The sequence below is a fragment of the Belonocnema kinseyi genome, chromosome 7 (assembly GCF_010883055.1).
Source record: "Belonocnema kinseyi isolate 2016_QV_RU_SX_M_011 chromosome 7, B_treatae_v1, whole genome shotgun sequence".
NCBI classification, from domain to species: domain Eukaryota; kingdom Metazoa; phylum Arthropoda; class Insecta; order Hymenoptera; family Cynipidae; genus Belonocnema; species Belonocnema kinseyi.
Genome location: NC_046663.1, coordinates 8,004,659 through 8,021,012, shown reverse-complemented (window position 1 = coordinate 8,021,012; position 16,354 = coordinate 8,004,659). Strand labels below are relative to the sequence as shown.

The 16,354-nt window shown below is 21.9% G+C and overlaps 1 protein-coding gene across 1 annotated transcript in view; it reads right to left on the bottom strand.

The window, feature by feature from the left end:
* LOC117176060 (aminoacylase-1-like) overlaps positions 1-16,354 on the bottom strand; it is a 38,370-nt gene that overhangs the window by 9,314 nt on the left and 12,702 nt on the right. Inside the window, exons 2-3 of the mRNA XM_033366064.1 lie at positions 7,108-7,277; positions 1,260-1,763 (exon numbers count right to left, since the gene is read on the bottom strand). Coding sequence (XP_033221955.1) covers positions 1,260-1,763; positions 7,108-7,277 — 674 coding nt within the window. The remainder of the gene's footprint in view (positions 1-1,259; positions 1,764-7,107; positions 7,278-16,354) is intronic.

Genomic DNA, 16,354 nt, shown 5'->3' with positions numbered 1-16,354 from the left:
TGGTTGAAATTCAACTACTTGCTTAAAAATTTGCCTTATTTAGTTGAAAATTTAACTTTTTGTTGGAAATTCATGTATTTTGTTAAAAAATCGTTTTTTTTTGTGGAAAATTAATCTTGGTGTTCGAAAATTTATATTCTTTAGGGAAAATTTATTTATTCGGAATTTTTAAATTAATCTAGCTATTTTATTTTTGTTGAAAACTGATATTTTTCAGTTCGAAATTCAACTATTTGGTTGAAAATGTTTTGTTGAAAAATATTTTTTTTATTATAAAATTAATATTTTGGTTTGAATATTTAATTATTCGAATAAAATTTTTTTTTTGGTTGAAAGTCAAACTCCTTTGTCAAAAATGAATCCCTTTGTTTAAAAAATAATGTAATTATTCCATTTTTTGTTAAAAATTTATTTGTTTAAAGTTGAAAATCGTCTTTTTTATTAAAAATTAATCTTTTTGTTTGAAATTCAAATACTTGCTTAAAAATTTGCCTTATTTAGTTGAAAATTTAATTTTTTGCTGAAAATTCATGTATTTTGTTAAAAAATCGTTTTTTTTTGTAGAAAATTAATCTTGGTGTTCGAAAATTAATATTTTTTAAGGAAAATTTATTTATTCGGAATTTTTAAATTAATCCAGCTATTCTATTTTTGTTGAAAACTGATATATTTTTCAGTTCGAAATTCAAATATTTTGTTAAAAATGTATTTTTTTTTTTTCCAGCACAAAAATAAACTATTTTTTGAAATTTTGTTTGAAAAATCGTCTTTTTGATTAAAAAATAATCTCTTTGGTTGAAAGTGCAACTTTTCGGTTAAAAATTCAATAATTCTCCTTAAAATTTTAGAAATTTGAGGCGGTTTAAATTGAATTTAATATATTACTATGAAAAATTATACCTGGAAAAAAATATCTGAGATATCTAGAAAAAACCTGGAATTGACAGGGAATTTTTTCTCCCAGGATTCTAAATTGGAAAACATAAAAATAGTCTTCTAAATTTCAGAAAAGGATGATGAAATGAAATGCATCCAGTTCCAAAATGTAAAGTTATTACTCACCAGAGACTCGTTGATCCTAATGGATCAGACATGTAAATAATATCAGGAAAATTGATTCTCTTTAATACACAATTTCATTTTTTTTTTATTTTAAATTTAAAAATCCCCAGACCAATTATTTATTTATCATAGGGTATTTGAAAATAATGATGTGACATAAATTCCAAATTTCGTTTTTATATAATCAATGAACGTACCTCAACTATTGTCAAATTGACAGAAGTCACATCTCCAATTTTGAGACTCGGATCCTTCAATCTGGCTTTTTCCTTCGCTCGGAACTCCATAAACCGGTTAATAATTTTCGTAAATTTTTCCCCAGCTGTATTATCGGGCAAAAGTGATCCGTGTCCGGGTTTTCCGGTACATTTGATTTCAATATGCCAGATACTTCTTTCGCCATAAAAAACAAGGAAATCGTTGTTTGGACTTGCAATTCCTTCATCGAGAGCAAAGCCAATGTTCAGATTTTTGAAATTCTGCGATTGGGAAAATTCTTTCATGCCAGGTGAGCCGCCAACTTCCTCGTGAGGTACAAATGAGACATGAATTGTGCGTTTTAAACGAATGCCATTTAATTTTAGACGACGAATCGCTTCCAAATATTGAATATTAACGCATTTCATGTCTTGGGATCCACGGGCGTATATATTTCCTTTTTCATCCATATGGGCATCAAATGGCGGATATGTCCATTGTTCCTGGTTGAAGAAATTAAGAGTTTTACAAATTTATTCACGGGGGCCTCTTTTTTTTTTTCGTTCCCGGTAAATATTCGCGATTTTTTTTTTTTTTTTTTGGATTTAGACATAAATTAACTCTCTTTGCGAAAGTCAGAGTTTTTTTCCCCTCACATTTATGATCAATTGTGGAAGTTCATAAACATCAGCAAACCTTTTTACAAACAATTTATCGACTTTGAATCATATAAAAAGGATCAAGAAATTTTTGTAGCTCATAAAAAAACTTTATTTCTCAACTTGAAAAATCAATCTTTAAACTTATTTTTTGATATTAGGTTTTAAATATCTTTGAAACAATAATTAATAATTAATGATATTGAAAAAATTTATTTCTGGAAACCTTTTTTTTTTCATCTGAAATTGATCTAATATTCATGACAAAAAAAATTCGAGATTTAATTTAGGAAAATGAAACTCAAAAATAATATAATCCAAACACAGAATTGAGGAGGTTGAATGAAAAAATAAAAATTGCATAAAAAAATTAGATCCTTTTCAACAGAGTTTCTTAAAATATTCAATAAAAAGTTAATGCTTGGGAAACTTTTTTTATCTGAAATTGATATAATGATTTAAAAATTATATATAACTGAAAATTTAAAAAATATATTATATTGGAAAATGAAAACTCATAAATAATATAATAATATCCAAATATTTAACTCAGTAATTAAAATTACAAATTTTAAATTCCATAAAGAAGTCAGCTCCTTCTCAACGTCTGAGTTTCGAGCAAATATAATGGTTTTAATTAAATAAAAAATTACAAGACGGATTTTTAAATATTTTAAGAATTTTCGTAATTTGAGTAATATAATAAGTAGGAAAAATAGGAAAAATGTAAAAATTCATCATTTAACCAATTTTCTAATATTATGTTTAAAACATTTTTGAAAGAATAATAATTAATCAGATCGAAAAAAAATGTATTTTTGGAAACCTTTTTTTTTATAGGTAATCAATTAATTTTTTTTAAATGAAACATTAATACAGAAAAACTTGAGATTTAATTTGGGAAAATGAAACTCATAAATAATCTAATTTATAAAAAAAATAACATCCTTTTCAACAGTGTGCCTTAAAATATTTAACAAAAAAATTCATGTTTTAAAAACTTTTTTCATCGGAAATTAATTGAATGATTTAAAAATTGAATATAATTGAAACACAATTTTTTTATTTAAACTTGGAAAATGAAACCCAGAAATAATGTAATAATAACATCCAAATATTGAACTCAGCAATTACAGGGTGGCCGTTTTAATCGAAGAAAAAAATTCCCGGTCATTTCCCGGTTTTTTCCATATAAAGTAATAAACAACAAATTAAAGCATTCAAAGCTAAACACTTGAATTCCAAACTTTTATAATTGAAATTTAAAAGTTTTCAATTCAAAAATTATGTATTCAAATGCTCAAAAATTTACACTTACTAAATGGAAATGCAAATAAACTGCAAATTTTAAAACTTTTATCAATTTTAAGTAACTTTAAGCTAGACACATTAAAAATTGAAAAATTATTTTTTTAACTTAACATTTCTGTAATTAGAAGTTAAATTATATTTATTTTAAATAGCCTAGGCATTCTTTAAAAGCTTTAAAATTTTATTTCAAAATCTTGAGAAATCTAGAAATAGTTTAAAATTTTTCCAAATTCAAAATTATTTAAAATTTTTTTTTCGAAACTTTGAAATATATTTTTAAAAAATTAACTTTTTCTATAACTTGTAAACTTACTTTGAAATAATTTCAAATATTTACTGTCGAATTAAAAATAAAATGTAGATTTTTGCAGATTATAAACAAAAAATTTAGAATTTTTTCAAGAATTGTGAAAGACTTCAAAAGATAAAAAAATTTTTGTTAAGATTCTTAGGAAAATTGAAAATGATTTTTCTCTTTGAAAAATTATGGAAGATTTTAAGGATTTTTTCTTTAATTTGCAGGATTTTCAAAAATTGCAGAAAAATTTCGATTAATTTAAAAATATATTTAGAAGATCTAAAAAAAAAATGGTAAGACACTTCGTTTAAATTACTGGAAATAATTTCAAGTTTTTAATTAATTTTGAATCTTTTCAAAACTTCTAAATATCTCTTAAAATTACTGAAATTTTTTCTACGAATAATAAGTGTTCAATTGTTATTTATGCGTCAAAATTTAACAATTTAAATACTAAATACTTATTCTTTTTCTACATTAAGAAATTTAAAATTAAATGGGATAAAAATGAAATAATTTAGACTCACAATATTTCAAATTGAATAAAAACCTTTAATTATGACTATATTATTATGGATTTATTTTTAAGTTGAAAATAGTAAAACGCACGTTTACATTTTTTAATGGCTAAAAAAAATTATTAGAAATAATATATTAATAAATTTATTTATTAAATTTAATATAAAAAATAATATAAAGGAAATCTGAAAATATTTACAGTTAATTGTTTAAATCTTAAAAACTGCACTTTACTTATTTAAAAAAAAAACTGTTAAAATTGAACTTGGGCAGATTTTTCTTCTTAAAATTCTTAAAATTCCCGGTTTTCCGGTCCGGCAGCCATCCTGTTTTTAATAAAAAAATCTTCGATTTAAAAAATTTTCGAATTTAAATTTTTTTTTAACTTTTAAAACAGAATTTAAAATTCTTTAAATTAAAAATATATTCTTAAAAACTCTCAACGTCTGAATTTCAAAGAAATATTGGTTTCAATGAAATGGAAATTATAAGGGCAGATTTTGAAACATTTTGGGAAATAATTAAAAATATTACTATTATTACTATAGTATTCAATGAAAAATTATAAGACGGCGTTTTAAATATTTTGAAAATTTGAATCATATAATAAGTAGGAGAACGAAATTTTGCATTTAATAAAATAAAATTTTTATTTTCTAACATGAAAAATATAGAAATTTAAAAATCCATCATTGAACAATTTTCTAATATTATGTTTTAATTATTTATAAAAGATAATAAATAATTAATCATATCGAAAAAATGTATTTTTGGAAACCTTTTTTCATCTGCAATTCATTAAATTTTTTTTTAATGAAATATTAACACAGAAAATATTGAATTCGGCAAATAAAATAAAAAGTTTTTAATTCCATGAACATAATTATAATAAAAAATGCAAATCCTTTTTAACGTCTGAGTTTCAATCAAATAAAAAATTATAAGACGGCTTTTTAAATATTTTAGGAATTTTAGAATAATGAATAGGATAAGAAAATGTATGTATAATAATAAATTTTATAGTAATAAATTTCCTAATATGAAAAATATGCAGATTTAAAAATCCACCATTAAACCAATTTTTTAACATAATTTAAAAAAAAAATTTAAACAGTAATTAATAATTAATTATATTAAAAAAATGTATTTTTGGAAACCTTTTTTCATCTGAAATTGATTAAATTTTTTTGTAATGAAATATTCACGAAAAAAATTGAGATTTAATTTAGGAAAATGAAAATCAGAAATAATATAATATAATCTAAATATTGAACTCAACAATTAAAATGACCAATTTTGAAGTTCGAAAGAAATATTGGTTTTAATTAAATTTAAAAAATCACCATTAAACCAATTTTCTAATATTACGCTTAAAATATTTTTGAAACAACAATTAATCATTTCAAACCCAAAAGCATGTGGAAAAATATATATATTGAAAGATTTTTGACAATTTAATTTAAAAAAGGAGTTGAATAGGATAATTTCTAAGTCGATGCGTTAGAAATTAAATAATTTTATTCTAAATTTTGAAAATTGGGTCATTTTAAAATCTAGAAGAATTGAAATTGTATTATTTATAATTAAAAGCGTTTTAAATAATTTTTCATTTCGAAATAATTAAAATATTTTTTCTTAAATCAAAAGAGGAATTGAATTTAAAAAAAATAGTTATATTTTCAAACAATGTGATGTATTTTCAACTAAAATTCTAAATCTTTAACTGGAATAGTTGAATTCTAAACAATAAAGATAATTTTTGAACGAGATGAATTTTCAATTAAAAAATATCATTTTTCAGCCAAAAAATAAATAATTCAAGTTTTAGTCAAAAAATGAATGTTCAACCCAAGAAATGAATTTTTAACTAAAATTATGGAAAACTCAACTGGAATAATAAGTATATTTTCAGTTTAGAAAACAAAACAATTTTCAAAAAAAAAACAATTTTTGGCAAAAAAATTCCTTTACATAAAAAAAAACAATTTTTCAATCAAGTCGCTGATTTTTTAACCAAAGAAATTAATTTTTATTTAAAATGATGAATCTTCAACAAAAAAAGGAACTTTTAACAAAAGAGTTTAACTTTCAACCAAGTAATTTTATTTCCAACCTAAAAGATGATTTTTCAACTAAAATGATAAATATTTAACTGTAATACTTGAACTTTTAATCGAAAATTTCATAAATTTGATAAATTTTAAATTCAAAGCAATTCAAATTTGACAATTTTATATTAAAAACGAAATTAAATATTTAAAAGTTAAAGCTTCTGAAATTTTGAATTGCTTTACATAACAAAATTATAATTTAAATATTGCAGCTAAGTAGACAAATTTTTCTCAATTCTAAAAATGAATTGAATTATTCTAAAAAAAAAAACTTTCTAAATAAATACTAATTTTAAATAGAAAAAATAAAAAAACCTAAACGAATGCGAACTTCATTTAAAACTTTTTTATACTAGAACCTTCAAAATTTCAATTATTTAAAATAAATTTAAATTCCCTGAAAATTTTAATTGCAAAATCAATTCTTGAAATTTACCAATCAACTATTTTTCAATTTAAAACTATTTGTTTAAATAATTAAATTCCAAACTGACTATCACGGCTTTTGATATGGAATTTTGAAATATTGAATAGCGGAATAATTCTGAAATTTAAAATAAGAAACCTCTAAAAATCAATCTATAAATTAATTAAAAAATAAAAAAACTTTAGTTTCATTGTCTCAAAGATAAAACTGTTTTAGAACTTGGCATTATAAAACATAATTTTAAATTAAAATTACAGCAATTTTAAAGACCAGTGACATTCAAAACGACTGGATAGATTTTTTTTCTTTGCTAAAAATGTGATTTCTGTCAACAACAAAAATTAGTCATTTTCGCCCTTCAAAATTGCAGAATTTTAAATATTATGAGAAATATTGTCAACCTTTAAAGTTGAATTATTCTAAACACTGAAAATTATATACTTTCTAATTGGATGCTTTCCAAGCCTGTTATTTTCCTTTTTTATTGGGAATTTAGAAATCTTTATATTTTAATTTACTTACAGGAAATACTGGAACCACATCCATGTGGCCATTCAAGAGTATGGCAGGTTTTTCTGGCTCTGTTCCTTCCCAGGTGATGACCAAAATTGGATGTTTTGGACTTGGCTCGAATAATTGGACTGGCAAGTCAAGAGACTTGGCCTGTTTTTGAACAAAAGCCACACAATCATCTGCAATAATTTATCATAGTAGAATATGAAAGTCAATATTTAAAGGCAATATTTATATATTAAAAGTTGAAAAAATCCTTAAAATATAAACCTTTGAATTCTGTAATTAATAATTAAATAATAATTTTTAAAAAGTTGATTTTTCAATTTAAAAAAAAAAAAATTTCTTCCAAAAGAGATGAATTTTCAACAAAAGAATTGAGTTTTCAGACTAAAAGGGCAAACAAAATTTTAATAAGTTGACTTTGAAACTCGAAAAGATGAATTTTCATCAAAAAAGTTCATTTTCAAATAAGAAAGGTAATTTTCAACCAAATATTTGAATTCTTTAACAAATAAGATTAAACTTTAACGAAAAACAGTTGTATTTTCAATCGAATAGTTGAATTTTCAAGCTAAAAAAAAACAATTTTTTAAAGACATTTCAATTTTCAACCAAGAAAGATAAATTTTCTATTAAAAGAGATCATTTCTCAACGAAAAATATAATTGTTGATATTTTAGCCAATTAAAATTTAAATTAAAAATAAAAGACAGTTGAATTTCACAAAAAAGATGAATTTTCCACAAAATAATTGAATCCACAACCAAAACAGAATTATTAAAAAAAAAAAAAACAGTTGCATTTTTAATCAATAAAGACGAAATTTCTATTAAAGGAGATGAATTTAAAAAATAAATAAAATAACGATAAAAGAATGAACATTGAACCAAAAAGATTAATTTTCAACTAAAAAGGCCAGTTTTCAACAAAATATATAAATTTTCAATCAAACAATTGCATTTTCAACTAGAAAAGATAAATTTTTTAACAAGACAGTTAAATTTTCAACCAAGGAGATGAATCTTCAGGTAAAAAATGAAATTTTAACAAAGCAGTTCAACTTCTATAAAAGTAGTTGAATTTTCAGCCAAAAAGGATTTTCACCAAAAACTAAAAATTTTTTACAGAACAGGTAAATCGCTAACCAAAACAGATTCATTTTCAACAAAATATATGAATTTTCAACCAAGTATTTGAATTTCCAACTAGAAAAGATCAATTTTAAAAATATAAATATTAAACAAAAAATAAAATAATTACATTGTTAATAAAACAGTTCAATTTTCAACCAAAAAGATAAGTCCCTGAGGAAAAACAAATAATAATTGATATTTTACCAAAAAAAATTTTAACTTAAATACTAAAAACAATAGTCACACCAAAAACAACGAAAACAGATTAATTTTCTACCAAAAAGGCGAATTTTCAACAAAATATATGAATTTTAAACCAAACGGTTAAATTTTCAAATAAAAAAAGATACATTTTTAGTTGAAAAAAATGAATTCTCAGCAAAAAATTAAAATTTTTAACACAATAGTTTAACTTGCAACCAAATAGTTAAACGTCTAAACAAAAACGATGAATTCTCGGCAAAAATTACAAATAGTAGCGTCAACGAAGCATTTTAGTTAGAAATCCTCAAGAACAGCTCCGATTAAAAAATTTTTTTTCTTCAAAAAATTTTTTTTTTTATATTATTTAAAATCAGAAGCATTTTGGAGTGGGCAAACAAGTATTTCTATTGTTTAAACAATTGTGATGATATTTAAGTGTAAAAAAAATTTTATACGGTATTCATCAAGAACTTTAAAAAAATAGATATTTATATTATTTATTCATATTGCAGTCATAAATTGCGAAAAATTAAATGAAAATACAGGAAATTTTTTAAATTTAATTTAATTTTATATTTTTAATTTTTTTGAATAATTACTTATTATTTTTGTATATAATAGTGCAGTAACATAAAATTAATATACAGAACACAATTAGAAATGTCTTTATTTATTTAGTATTTACACAATTAATTTTGAAAAATTTAATATTCTATATCAGACATTGCTGAAAATATAATAAAATTTAAATAAATAAAATTTTATGAAGACATATTTATCAGTTTTTTTGAAATATTTTATTAAATGTTAATAATTTAGTGCTTTAATCACATTCTATAAAAAATATTTCCCATGGTCTCTTTTCATGATAATATCTCGAAGAGATCAAAATTATTTATAATTAATTATTTCAGAGCTTCAGTAATAATTATAACCCCTGCGAAAAAATATGATAGGGGATTCAAAAGTATTCAGAATGGGTCCAAAAACATATGGAAAATATAAATGTGAATAACAATTTTTTGAAATTAAAAAAAAAATCAAAATAAATTTTTACAAAACTTTCTTATTCTCAAAACAGAATAATTTTGTACTAAATAATTTAATTTTTAACCAAAAACATGAATTTTCAACCGAGAAGATTAATGTTTTTGGAGAAAAAGGCGAATTAAAAAAAAATATATGAATTTTTAAACAGTCTATTGGATGTTCAACTATAAAAGATAATTTTTCGGCCAAATAGTTGCATTTTCTTTTGAGAAAAATAAATTTTACAAAAACATGAAATACTATAATTTTCAATCAAAAAAATTAATTTAAAAAAAAACCGAATTTTTAAAAAAATATTTCACCTGAAATAGTTTAATTTTTATTAAAAAATATAAACAATCAAACAAAAGTTAAGAACTTTAAAAAAAATTGAAATTTTCAACCTAAGATATTAATTTTCAACTAAAGCCATGCATTAAACAATCCATTTTTAACAAAGTACTTCAACTTTTAACCCAAAAGTGGAATTTTCGACCAAAATGATTAATTTTATACCTTAAAAGATGAATTTTTAACAAAATATAACGCAAGAGTATGTCAAACACGTACATATATAATTATGGATATACAATTTATTTAAACAACTTTTTTTTATTCTGAAATTACTATATAAAGAGATTTTCAGAAAAAAATGGGGACAAAACTTAACTTTTTAAATAAATATCATAAATATTGTTTGAACAATATAAATATTTGCTTGCCCCTTCCAAAAGGTTTCTGATTTTAAATAATATATACAATTTTTTTTTTAAATTATCAAAATTGAGGAATTCCAAATTTTGCTTGTTTTATGTATTCATTGATTATATTAAAATAGTTGAACAATCGGCCAAAAAACATTTTTCTACAAGACAGTTTTATTTTCAACAAAAAAAGATTTTCTACCACAAGAAATTAATTTTCACAAAAAGAAAAAAAATTAAACCAACAGATATAATTTTTCAACCAAAAAAATGCATGTTCAGCAAAAAATTAACTTTTAACCAAAATATTTTAATTTTCAACCAAGTGGTTGAATCTTCATACGAAAAATATTGTTATTTTAAATAAAAAACAGTTTGAGTTCCACCAAAAATGACGATTTTTCCAGAAAACAGTTGAATCTTAAATGCAGTTATACTTTTAATTAGAAAAGACCAATCTTTAATTAAACACATCAATTTTCTTTAAAAAATTTAATAATCTTTGTTTAGTGTAAAAAATTAATTCAAACAAAAGAACCAATTTTAAACCAGAAATGAGTCTTCAGGCAACAAATAAATTTTTAATTAAAAACATAAATATTCAACAAAAAAAGGAATAATTACATTTTCAGGAAAAAAATTGACTCCTAACGAAAAAAAATAATATTTCAATGAAAAGGGATTTTAACTTTAAATAAAAAACAGTAGAGAAAACGAATTTTCTACAAAATAGTTGAATTTTTAACTAAGAAGAATGAATTTTCAACCAAGAAGATTAGTTTTCTACAAAAAAGGCGTATTTTCCAAGACAAATTTTCTACAAAACAGTTGAATTTTCAACCAAAAAAAATATTTTCAACCAAGAAAATATTTTCTACCACAAGAAATTAATTTTTAACCAACAGATATTAATTTTCCTAGAAAACATTTTAATCTTAAACAAAAAGAATGAGTGTTTAACCAAAAAGATTAATTTTCAACCAAAAAGGCGAATTTTCCACAAAATATATGAATTTCAACCACGCAGTTACATTTTCAACTAGAAAAGATTAAATATTAAATTAAAAACATTAATTTTCTAAAAAAAATGGAATATTAACATTTTTAGTTTTAAAACGCTTAATTAAAACGCAAGAATAAATTTTCAACCAGGCATGAATTTTCAGGAAAAAAATTAATTTGTGACAAAGCAGTAAAACTTTCAACCAATTATTAGAATTCTTAGCCAAAAACATTTTAATTTTAAATAAAAAACAATTATATTCCACCAAAAACGAGTTTTCTACAAAACAGTTAAATCTTTAACCAAAACAGACTAATTTTCAACAAAGTTCATGAATTTTCAACAAATTAGTTGATTTTTCAACTAGAAAAGATCAATTTTTAATTAAAAACATCAATATTCAACAAAAAATGGAATAATTAAATTTTTAGGGAAAAAGGGACACCTAACGAAAAAAATTAATATTTAAATGAAAAAAGATTTTAACTTTAAATAAAAACCCAAAGAAGATTAATTTTCTACAAAAAAGGCGTCTTTTCAAACAAATAGTTGAGTTTTCAACTAAAAATGATACATTTTTAATTGAAAATATCGATTTTCAACCAAAAATGGAATGATTCCATTTTTAAGTAAAAAAAAAATTAATGCTCAGCCAAAACTTTTATTTTTTAACACAACAGTTTAACTTCCAACCAAGTAGTTGAATTTTCAAACCAAAAATATGAATTCTCAACCAAAATTATAATAATTCAGGATTCAACCTAAAAATATTTTTATTTTTAATAAAAAAACAGTAGAGTTCCACCAAGAACGACAAATTTTCTACAAAACAGTTGAATTTTCAACCAAAAAAGATTTTCTGCCACAAGAAATTAATTTTTAACAAGAATTTAATTTACAAACAAATATATAGTTGAACTTTCAAGCAAAAGGAGACGAATTTGCTACCCAAAAAGACCCAAAAAGAGATGAATTCTGAACGAAAAATAGATTTTTCAACAAAAATAGTTATATTTTCTTTTTCATTTCTATTAATTCATTTCGCACTTAAGCGAAAAAAAAACAGAAAAAGGGAGAGTTTTATTGAAAACAGGGGGAAAAGAGGACTTTTATTAAAAAGGGAAAAATAGTTTTCAAGGTCAAAAAATCAAAATTTTTCAGGTCTACTTTTTTAGATAATTGAAGTCTTTTGAAATCTTTCAATATTTGAAATATTTGTGAAATCTGTATGAAATTTGTTGTAATCGTTTAAAATCTCAGTAGAAAAATAAACTGTTTTCTTGAGATTTTCTATATTTTATTGAAAACCCGTATTTTCGATTGAAAATTAATCTTTTTGGTAGAAAATGCAACTAATTGGTTAAAAATTTATCTTTTTTTTTTAGTTGAAAATTAACCTATTTTGTTGGACATTCATGTATTATGTTGAAAAATGTTTTTCTTTTGTAGACAATTAATCTTGGTGTTTTTTAATCAATCTTTTTTTATTGATAATTAAGATATTCAAATTAAATATTCATCATTTTAGCTCAAAATTAATTTTTTGTTTGAAAGTAAAACTCCTTTGTCAAAAATTCATCTTTTTGTTTTAAAATTAATCTAATTATTCCATTTTTGTTAAAAAATCGTTTATTTTTGGCAGAAAATTAATCTTGTTTGAAAATTAATTTTTTTTATGGAAAATTTATTTATTCGGGATTTCTAAATTAATCTAGCTATTCTATTTTCGTTGAAAACTGATATTTTTCAGTTCTAAATTCAACTGTTTGGTTGAAAATGTTTTTTTTTTCAGTAGAAAAATCAACTATTTTGTTGAAATTTTATATATTTTATTGAAAAATGGTATTTTTTAGTTGAAAATCCAACTATTTATTGGTAAACTAATGTATTTTGTTGAAAAATCTTTTTTTTTTTGTATGAAATTAATATTTTAGTTTTAATATTTGAGTATTCGAATTAAATATTCATCATCTTAGTTGAAAATTATTATTTTTTTTTTTTTTGGTTTAAAGTAAAACTCCTTTGTCAAAAATTAATCTTTTTGTTTTAAAAAAATCTAATTATTCCATTTTTTGTTGAAAACTGATAATTTTCCAGTCCGAAATTCAAATATTTTGTCAAAAATGTATTTTTTTAAAGTTGAAAATCGTGTTTTTGATAAAAAATGAATCTTTTAGTTGGAAATTCATGTATTTTGTTAAAAAATCGTTTGTTTTTGGTAGAAAATTAATCTGCTTGTTTGAAAATTAATCTTGGTATTCGAAAATTCATCTTTTTTTAGGGAAAATTTATTTATTATGAATTTTTTAATTAATCTAGCTATTCTATTTTTTTTTTAACAACAAAATACATACATTTCCTGATGAAAGATACATTTTTGACAAAAAATGTATTAGTTATATTTTCAGCTAAACACAATCAATTTAAAAAATTTTTAAATCATTTTTTTACATAATAGCTAAATTATTAACCAAAGACATGAATTTTCAAAAGGAAAGAGAAGTTTTCGAACAAGAAAATTAATTTTCATCTAAAAGAGATAAAGTTTTTACAAAATAAATGTTTTTTTAACCAGAAAAATAAGATTTTTTAACCAAATACATGAATTTTCAACTAAAAGAAATAATTTTCCAACAAAAAATGGTACGTTTATATTTTCAGTTAATCAAAATTAACTTTTAACCATAAAAAACGAATTTTCAACGAAATAGTTAAATTATCAACCAAACATATGAATTTTCAATAAAAAATATTAATTTTTTATTAAGAAGTTTAATATTATACCACAAAATATGATTTTTCAATAAAAAAAATTAATTTTCTACCAAAAGAGATGAAGTTTGAACAAAATACACGAATTTTCAAACAAAACAGATCACAAAAATACATTTCAACCATTCATTTCCACTTTAACTGAGTAATTAAATTTTCAACAAAAAGAAAAAATTTTCAACCATCATGGGATAGTTAAATTTTCAGTTAAAAAAAACGGATTTTCAACCATATAAAACGTATTTTTAACAACATAGTTAAAGAGAGTTTTTTTTCAACTGAGTAGTTGAAGTTTCAACCAAAAAAGATAAGTTCTAAACAAAGTATAGAATAGTTAAATTTTTAATAAAAACATTAATCTTAAAAAAAAATATAATTTTCGACCAAAACAAACACAAATTTGAGAATCATAGGTTAGTTAAAAAAGAGATTTTGAACTAAAATGATGAGTCATCGCCCAAAAAAATGAATTTCTTACAAAGTATTTCCAATTTCGACTGAGTATTTCAATTTTTAACCAAAAAATATATATTTTCAACCAAGTGAATATTTCAACGAAAAATTATTTTAACTCCAAACCAAAAAGAGTTGAATTCAACCCAAAAAGTTGAATTTTGAACCAAAAAATGTTATTTGCAACCAAATAGGAAAAATATAAGGTTTTTGTGATAATAGATTAATTTTTAAACGAAAAAAAAGGATTTGTCAACCAAGAAAGATTTTTCAGCCAATGAAGTAATAATTCCATCCAATATGTTAAATTTTCATGTCAAAAAGACGATTTTTCTACAAAAAAAGCTGAGTTTCAACTAAAAATGATCAGTCTTAATTGAAAATAAGATAGTTAAATAGTGAAAAAAATTAATTTTTCACAGCAGACCAAGATTTATTAAAAAAAACAAATTTAGTTTAATTTTCAACCAAGTAGTTTAATTTTGTAATTGAAAAAAAGCATTCTTAACCAATGTGATGAATAATTAACTGGATTACTTTAATTTTCAATGAAATAGTTGAATATCGAACTAAAAATGATCAATTTTCCACCAAACATTAAATAGTGAAATTTTCGGTTCAAATATAATTTTATTAAAATTTAATATTATAAGTTAAAACTGCTGAATCATCAACTAAAGTCGAATATCTAACTAAAAAATATAATTTTTTAAGCAAAAAGTGAAGTTACATTTTCAGTAAAAGAAGTTAATTTTTTTTTAAATTTCAACTAAATATTTAAAGTTGCAACTGGAATAGTTACATTTTCAGTAAAAAAATTAATTGCCAAACAAAAAAAAACAACTAATTTACAATAATATAGCTCATTTTTTTTAACCAAAGAGATGCGTTTTTGATTAAAAAGATGAAGCTTCAACAAAAAATATAATTTCTAACAAAAAAGTAACTTTTAACCAAGTAATTCAATCTTTATTCCAAAAACATGAATTCTGAACGAAAACTGTAGTAGTTGATATTTTAACCAAAAAAGATTATATTTCTAATCAGAAACAATGAAATTAAACCAAAGAGAACGATTTTTCGACAAAATACATGAATTTACAACGAGAAACTTAAATTTTCAATTAAAAACTATCAATTTTCAACCTAAAACGGAACAGTTACATTTTTAGTTAAGAAAAAAAATAATAATAATTTTAAGCAAAAAAAAAAAACAAGTTTTCAACAAAAAGTACAATATAGTAATATAAAGCTACTTTTACAAATGAAAAATGATTTTTATTCAATTTAATATTGTACTTGAAAAAAAAAATTAACAGGGTGTCTAGCGATTTTTAGGAATAAAATTCAAGGTCTTTTTCAGGTTTTCCAGGACAAGAAATCAAAATTTTCCAGGTCTCCTTTTTTACATCAAATAATGAAATAAACGTTTGTCATACATCTAAAAAATTAGCCATTTGATTTCTTATTGGCCAAAAATTTCTAAAGAAAGCCAAATCGTAAATAAATAAATTCTTAATTTTTTGCAAACATGAGTCGTTTTTCTGAAATATTTAGGAATATTTTTAAAACTTTGAGATGTCTTTGAAATCATTGAAATCTTTGTTAAATCTTTGTGAAGTATTGCAAACTTTAATGAAAGCTTCACATTTTGGTGAAATCTTTGAGAAATATTTTGGCATTTTTCAAAGCTTTTGTAAAATCTTGAAAATTCTTGAAATCTTTGTGAACTCTTTCTTTAATCTTTGTTTGCGAAATCTTTTTTGTTTCTTTAAATTCATTGAAGTCTTTTGAAATCTTCTCAAACGTGTTGAAACCTTTTGAAATCGCTTGAAATCTTTTGAAATCGCTTAAAATCTTTTGAAATCCTTATGAATTCTATAAAGAAATTTTGAAATCTTCTCGAAGTCTTTTTTATTCGTTTGAAATCACTGGAATATTTGAAATATTTGTAA